Here is a 7,397-nt window from a genome sequence, read left to right as displayed (position 1 = left end):
CCAGCCCTACAGAAGTTTCTGAACATCTGCCAGTATCTTATTACTGGTATGTGGTGGACACCTTGTCTACCCTGCAGAGTTCAAAATGAAAGATTAGCAATATAAAAAGGAAATACACACAGTTTTCACACCCCCCCCACCCCACCCCCCAATATATTGACTTTTAGTTTTGTTGTGTAATAAATATTTTAATTTATATTTGTCCTTTTAGGTGGGTGTACAGATCATTTTGGTGCGGGCATAAATAAAGGTTTATGACTAGAAGAAAAAGATATGAAAAGAGAAGGAGTCTTGGCCTTATTCAAGGAAGGCATTTAAATTCTAGGAAAGGGGCTGAAAAAAGCAGCAAGAATGTTACTGATAAACTAGTGGATAGTAGACAAAGACTAACATGACTGACAAAGCAAAGCCTGTGGAGAGAAGAGGAATATATCTTCTTCTGGATAGATGTAAAATAATTAAATTAGTGGCACTGAAGGGTAGTGCAATGAATTGGCCCTGAAATGCTACTAAAAATTTGTTGTGAATTATGGTTTAGAGATCTTCCAGTAAATATGGGAAAATTTAAAAGCAGTAGGTTGGTTGGCCAGTTACTAAGCCATACAAAGGCAATGTTGCTCTGAATACAAACCAAATAATGAGGAAAAACATTTCTGTTAAAATATGTAAAGACAGTTATTATAAAATTCTGTCCTTTGTTATATTCATGACATTTGATCGACCAAATCTCCGCTTACATGAACAAGTACCCCTTCACATAGTTCAGTAGAAATAAAAGGGTCACAGAATTGTTGAGGTTGAAGGGGATCTCTGAAGGTCATCTGGTACAATCCGGTTGCCCAGGACCGTGTTCAGAAGGCTTTTAAGTATCTTCAAAGATGGAGATTCCACAGCCCTTCTGGGCATCCCGTGCCAGTTCTCAGTCACCAATGCATGCACTTACTCAGACCAGCACTTAATCCTCCCTTTTTCCCTTCAGGGTGTTCATGTTTTGTAGTGGAGGATAAAAAAAGTAGTTATAAAGATGCATTTTGCATTGGAGTATGAGAAGACGGACTACAAAAGAGTTTCAGTATACTTTTTTTTTTTTTTTTCAGTCATGAAATATCTAATACAGTACTCCAAAAATGTATCTTTTCCTATTATGATTCTTTTTTTTTTTTTCAATAAGCATAAGTAATAAATAAGACAATTTAAGTAAATTTGTCCAATAATATATGTGTGACAGCAACATGAGACCGAAGTTGTGTTTTCTTCAGGACCCTTTTGGGGATATAATTCAGAGACCGTGATTACAAAGGAGACATAAACAAAGGAAAAAATCAAAAGTTGAAGATGCTTATAACTTATGTAGCCTTGGACGTTATGGTACACAGTCTGCAGGACATGGGTCTGCTGTGAGAGGGCTGAGTCTTGCTGAGATCCTGATCCCTGGTGGCAGTCTCAGCCCTGGAGTAGAGGAGAGAGAAGTGTCCCAGACTCCCTGAGGTCGCCAAATGTGTGTGTTGAAACTGAAGTAGCGTCTCCCCACCAGTACCTGATACATGCCATATTTTGCCATATTTTGGAGCAGTAGCTTTCAAGTCTTTGGATAATGACTGCAGAGTGTATAGTGGTTGGACAAGTGTGACCAGCACTGGGGATATAACCTACTTATGTAAGTACCTAGCAGAAGCATGTGCCTTGGTGAAAACAGCTTCCACTGAAAGACTGGTGAGCGTTGTGGAGTTCTGAATCTCAATTCTGAGCTTGCTTTTTGGGTCTGTGGTCCATTGCAGGCTGGCCTTATATCTGGGCTTGTAGATTCAATTCAAAGTTGTTCCTCATGCACAGGTTTTAAAGCACACAAGTTTGGATTTGTTTCGTGATATAATAATATGGTATTTTCATTGCTTCCCCATCTAGTTTAATCTCAAGACTTTGAAAATACAATACACATGGCACAGCCTATAACATTTTTCCAGATACTACTAATTCTGCTACTTCATGATTACATCTCAGCTGAAGATGGGGAAACAAGAGCAAGTAAGTCTTCATTTTTGTATTTCAGATAAGAGCCAACTTCAGAGCATGCCTTGAACTTATCATATCCATTTTCAGGTCCACATGTACAGTTCTATTGATGGTGATTTTTTTTCCAGTATGATTTTCCTGGTGAGAATCCTATAATATGTGATAAGTAACTTAAATATCTTATTTTTCCTTTAAGAAGGGAATATCTTGATTTATCTTTGTGTCTTGGAAATGCCCAAGGGGGCAGATAGAACTGTAGAGCTCCAGTCTTCATTTAAACTTGTGTCTTGAGTATTTATATTTTTATTTCTTCAGATGTCATGTTTTAAATAGCTTAATGTTATGTGAGAAACTAAATAAGAAAAATAAAGGTTCTGTGAGAGGAAGCTGAGATAATCCCAGCTCTGGGACAGGCTTTCTTGCATATTCTTCAAATTAGCATCTGAAACCCCACCAAACCAAGTTTCATACTCTAAATCTGGTGTATGGAGAGGAAAAAAAAAAAAAAAAAGTTAAGGTAGCTTTTTAAAAGACAAAAGTGCCTGAATAAAAAGAGTGTAGAAAACTTTCCTCTGGCCATGGTGATACTTTCAGGGTAGGTCTTCTCCAGTTTTTCTCTCAGTCCAGCATTTTTCAGTATTTTACAACAAACTCCATAAAATTCGTTTGGTCTCTAGGAAGATATATTTTTTTTCAGTTTACCTGCTCTAAGCTGGACCTACTTTCAGCAGGGTTCAATGGTGTCCAAACTCCCTTCCAGCTGAAATTACTCTGTGATTTTTATCCCTGGACCACAGAGTGATGCACTCTGCTCTCTCCTTGCTCCTTCTCCCAATGTCTTTTCATCACTACTGGTACTGCAAAAGCATCTCTACTGCAGACTGTCATCACTTTCTTTCAAGGAAGGTTAAATCTTGACCTGACCAGAAGTGTTTGCAGGCAGATGTCAAGACAAGACAGAGCTTTTCTTCCCATAGTGTAGTTGCAGCCTTTCACAAAACAGAAAGTGCAATAATACACAGCAACCTGTGTGACCCCATGTGCCACAGGATCGAAATAATCTCTCCTGGTTTTGGCCATCTCCTTACACCTCATATATCAGTTATCTAAGCTCCTTTCACAGTCAATGGAAGGTGATTCTCTCCTCTAGAGAATTATTCCCTCCATCTCAGGATGTGCATATAAATGGGTAGGACTGTCCTATAGAAATGCTTGTGTTGGTTCATGGCCTGTAGCTGGCAATTTAGTTTAAACCATTTATAAGTGGCTACAACTAGGAGAGCTGAATCCATGCCAAAGTCATCACGCAATTACATTATATTTGTTAAATGCTTACGTGATTTTATATTCTGAAGGTTGAGCTTGTTCAATGAACATTTTTCTTCTACTAAAATCAGAATATGCTACCAGCAACTTTCAACCAAGAATCGGGGTTTTATAATAACTAGTTCTGTAAGTGCCGTGCAAGTGTTTGTGAAAGGATTGGATATTACTGCTGAATTCTGGAATATTCAGAATATAGCCATCCTCTGTAGTGCTCTTGGTTTGCAAAGAAAAATGAGCTTTTATGTTTATCATCTCTGCAGGCAAAGAGATATGGAAAAAACTAAAATGTATTCCTCTCTGCTGGTTGCATGAAATGCCAATGGCAGCTGAGGAACTGGATTCCAGAATTTTTCATAGTTGTTTCTGGTGATAATGTAAAAACCAGAAAATGGTATGATTTTCAGATACCAAGTTGGATCTGTGTGGCTTACAGAAACAGTCTTGTTTTCTCTGATAAACTCAGTTGATTTTTTTTTTTTTTTAATGGAATGTATTTGTCAGTATAGATTCTAATAAAAACAGTAATTGATATGAAAAATATTTCCTCTGGAAGAAGAAAGTGTAAGAGTTCATTAAATTATTTGATGTTTTTTTTCTTTTAGGTTGCAGAACTGCTCCAGCAGATTTAGTTTTTATCTTAGATGGCTCTTACAGCGTTGGCCCAGAAAACTTTGAAATAATCAAAAGCTGGCTTGTCAATATTACAAGAAATTTTGACATAGGGCCAAAGTTTATTCAAGTTGGAGTTGTCCAGTACAGCGACTACCCTGTACTCGAAATTCCCCTCGGAACTCATGAATCCACTGAGAACCTTATCAGGGAAATGGAGTCCATACACTATCTGGGAGGAAATACAAGAACAGGAAGAGCTATTCAGTTTGCTTTTGACCATCTTTTTGCAAAATCTTCAAGATTTTTAACAAAAATAGCAGTTGTTCTCACTGATGGAAAGTCCCAAGATGAAGTCAAAGATGTAGCAGCAGAAGCAAGGAAAAATAAAATCACTTTGTTTGCTATTGGTGTTGGCTCAGAAATTGAGGAAGATGAACTTAAAGCTATTGCCAACAGGCCTTCATCAACTTACGTATTTTATGTTGAAGATTATATTGCAATATCAAGAATTAAAGAAGTTATAAAGCAGAAACTCTGTGAAGGTAATTAATTGATTATAAAATATTTCAGGTGTGCAGAATGTAGTTCTGTACCCATATTTCTTTATTTCACAAACAGAATGCATGATGAAGGTAATCTAAGGCACCTGATAATATTTACTATGATCTTCTTTCATTTTGATCTTGTTTGCAGAAATCACCCCCAAAATGTTATCTTCTCTGTTAAACAAAGAGGTACATTTGGGAAAGATATGGTGCTTTAATACAATGTGTGTTTAATTTTCGTATGTAGCATTTTGCCCTAAGCCTCACATTTTTTGCATTGATAAAATTTGGAAACCCTAACATAGTTGAGCAATTCTCATAAAGATGAGAATATAGGGATTACTTTATCCTTTTCCTAGGTGTGGCTGATACTTATCCACAGTCTAGCATTTCTTCTTGACAGTTAAGAGGATAACCTATCATTACAAGTAACCTATCATTACAAACAGGAGTTCTTCTGCTAGCGTGTGTTGAAAAACCCAGAAGAAAGACTCTTGGCAAAAATGCCTAGGACTGTAACAAGCTGTTATGATCTTTTTTAGAAGGATTTTCTAGTAGAATTAGCCAAGACCAACACTGTAAAATGACTTTTTAGCTTTAGAATGCTAGCAGCATTACTGCATTGAGTTTTCTGATAACTGTAAAACAATGGCTTTCCCATGTATATAAAAAAGATAGCAAATTGCTTCTAAACTAGATCACTCTGGACTCTGTTATACAGTGAATACTTATCAGTGTTATTATACATGTTTTATTACCAAGAATTTATGCAAGTCATATTTCAGTTGTAACATCGTATTTCAGTTGTACCATATCTCTGCACTTAGTAAGAATGAAAAACAGTTTTCGTTTGCTCTCACTTTTGAGTATGGACTTTATTGAAAAAATGTGGTGATACGCTGAGGATAATGGTGTTTATTTCTTGATACACTTAATGAAAATCATAATTCCTTGTGGCTGATGTAGTAAGGTAGTCAGTCCAAAAATTAAATCAGCTAAGTGCAACTAAATTCTTTAATAAAACTTCACGCAGGGAGTAATTCCCCAAAATAAACACAATATTTTCCTTCAATAAAGTTTAGAAGTGACATGATATTTCATCAAGATGGATTTTCTGCTTTCTGAATTAACTAGTATCCTTTAAAATTAAATTGTGATATTTGACATGACTTTTACAGCAGTAATCTGTGAATGTTGACTGCATACACAAAAGTGTACTGAATTGTTTTACTTTGTGACCCACACTTCCACTCTCTTACACTGTGCTCTTCCCTCATGTTAGCACTGAGATATCTATCTCAAAAGCAGAGCCAGCTGGCAGCTTCATTTCTAACTGCAATGTCTTTAGCAGGTGAAATGAAAGACTAGTAAACTGGAAATTTTATATCTGAGTGGTGGATTACTTTATTTATGTTCTTAAGATTCACTTTGACTCTGTGAGGGGAAGTTCCATGAGGGCAGAGAAGCAATGGTTTGGACTCTGATCAACCACATGAGACTGCCTGAAAATGTTGGAACTCTCTCTTTACTGTCTTTGTATCAATGTCTAAAAAAATGCTAGCCTGTACGCTATGGCATTTTTAACATCATTATATGTGAACATAGATATAAGGGTATAGGGGAAGTATTTCCTTTTTGGAAAAAGGAGTTTGAGGTTTGGTGGTTCGTGTAGCAAGTAGCGCTATTATGATCAGCCTTGCAGATGAAAGGCTCTTGTGTCTTTTGGGAACTCTAGCGTTCATTTTAGAGTCCGTCAGGATGAAAAAATCTACTGAACCTGTCATCCAGAAAGGACAACGTGGCTGAAAGAGTCCCCAAATATTAAGTAATATTAAATATTTCGTATTTTAGCTGAAAGTCAAATGTTCCTGTAGTATTACTGTTTTCTAGCAAAAATCTAGAAAAGATTGTGTATTGGGAATGCATTTTAAAACAATACTCAATGCAGACCTCAAGTATTTCTGGAGGATGCTGAGAAAAGTTCCTTCATGCTAGATAATGGGATTTAACATCAAAAAGCTATTTCATGCTTCAGGAAGGAAAAATAAAGCATCTGAAAACTTTATCAAAACACTAAAAGGGAACAAGATTTCAGTAACTAGAGAGCTGCTGTGACTGATACTATGGACTGGAAACACAACATTGTTTCCCATGGAAGACAGTTCTTAATTTTGTCACTGACTCCTGCATCTTGTATAATGACTAACCTTCCTGGGAATGTTTTTATGTAATGCTTCAATGTGCCATTGGAAAAAATAATTTCCTAATGTATAATTTTACACATGCTTAGTTTGTATTGTATTGGTTTGGAATAGTTGGGCATTGGTAAAGTGTAATGGCCCTTTGACATACACCAATCCTATTTCTGCATTTATTTTTTGATTTTACACCAAATTTCTAGTACTGTAACTGATAAGAGATTCTTGCATTCATTTTTGTGCCAGTGTATGTAATCTGTATTAATGGCAGTATGACCGTTATTCAGCTTTGAAATAAATTAGATTAGAAAGTGTTTCCATGATAAGAATGCACAGTGAAGAAACCTGAAAAAATAAAGTGTTATTACTCTAATATCAAAGTATGTAGACTTAAATCCTGCATCTGTGTTTTGAGAAGGAAAGTTATGTTGGACCTTGTATTTTTCTTTTTTTTTTTTTTTACCTTCATAAGTGGGTAGACATCTTAGTTTCCAAAATATAGGCAGAGTTCTTGTAATTCTTTCTTGTGGAACTGGACAGGTAACTTTTCATATATTATTAATGTGGGAGACAGGTGACACTTCGCTGTGGGGAGGAAGAGAAAACTAAGGGGAATACGCGTGGCTTCTTGCTGCTGCGCCAAGTACCTGTGGCATGTCCCCTGAATTTTCTTAGCGTATATATATCCTGCCTCCCCCACCAG

The 7,397-nt window shown here is 36.4% G+C and overlaps 1 protein-coding gene across 2 annotated transcripts in view; it reads left to right on the top strand.

Moving 5' to 3' along the window:
• The first annotated feature begins 1,909 nt into the window (after nucleotides 1-1,909).
• Nucleotides 1,910-7,397, top strand: part of COL21A1 (collagen type XXI alpha 1 chain) — an 82,304-nt gene continuing 76,816 nt past the window's right edge. For both annotated transcript variants that reach the window (XM_026846270.1, XM_026846269.1), the window contains exons 1-2: nucleotides 1,910-2,025; nucleotides 3,942-4,493. In XM_026846270.1, the coding sequence (XP_026702071.1) occupies nucleotides 1,938-2,025; nucleotides 3,942-4,493 (640 nt within the window). In that variant the 5' untranslated portion in view covers nucleotides 1,910-1,937. The remainder of the gene's footprint in view (nucleotides 2,026-3,941; nucleotides 4,494-7,397) is intronic.

Source organism: Athene cunicularia (genome assembly GCF_003259725.1).
Source record: "Athene cunicularia isolate RWA chromosome 3 unlocalized genomic scaffold, athCun1 chr3_part1, whole genome shotgun sequence".
In the NCBI taxonomy this organism is placed as follows: Eukaryota; Metazoa; Chordata; class Aves; order Strigiformes; family Strigidae; genus Athene; species Athene cunicularia.
The sequence above is the reverse complement of the archived record's forward strand: the minus strand, read 5'-3'. Positions and strand labels throughout refer to the sequence as shown.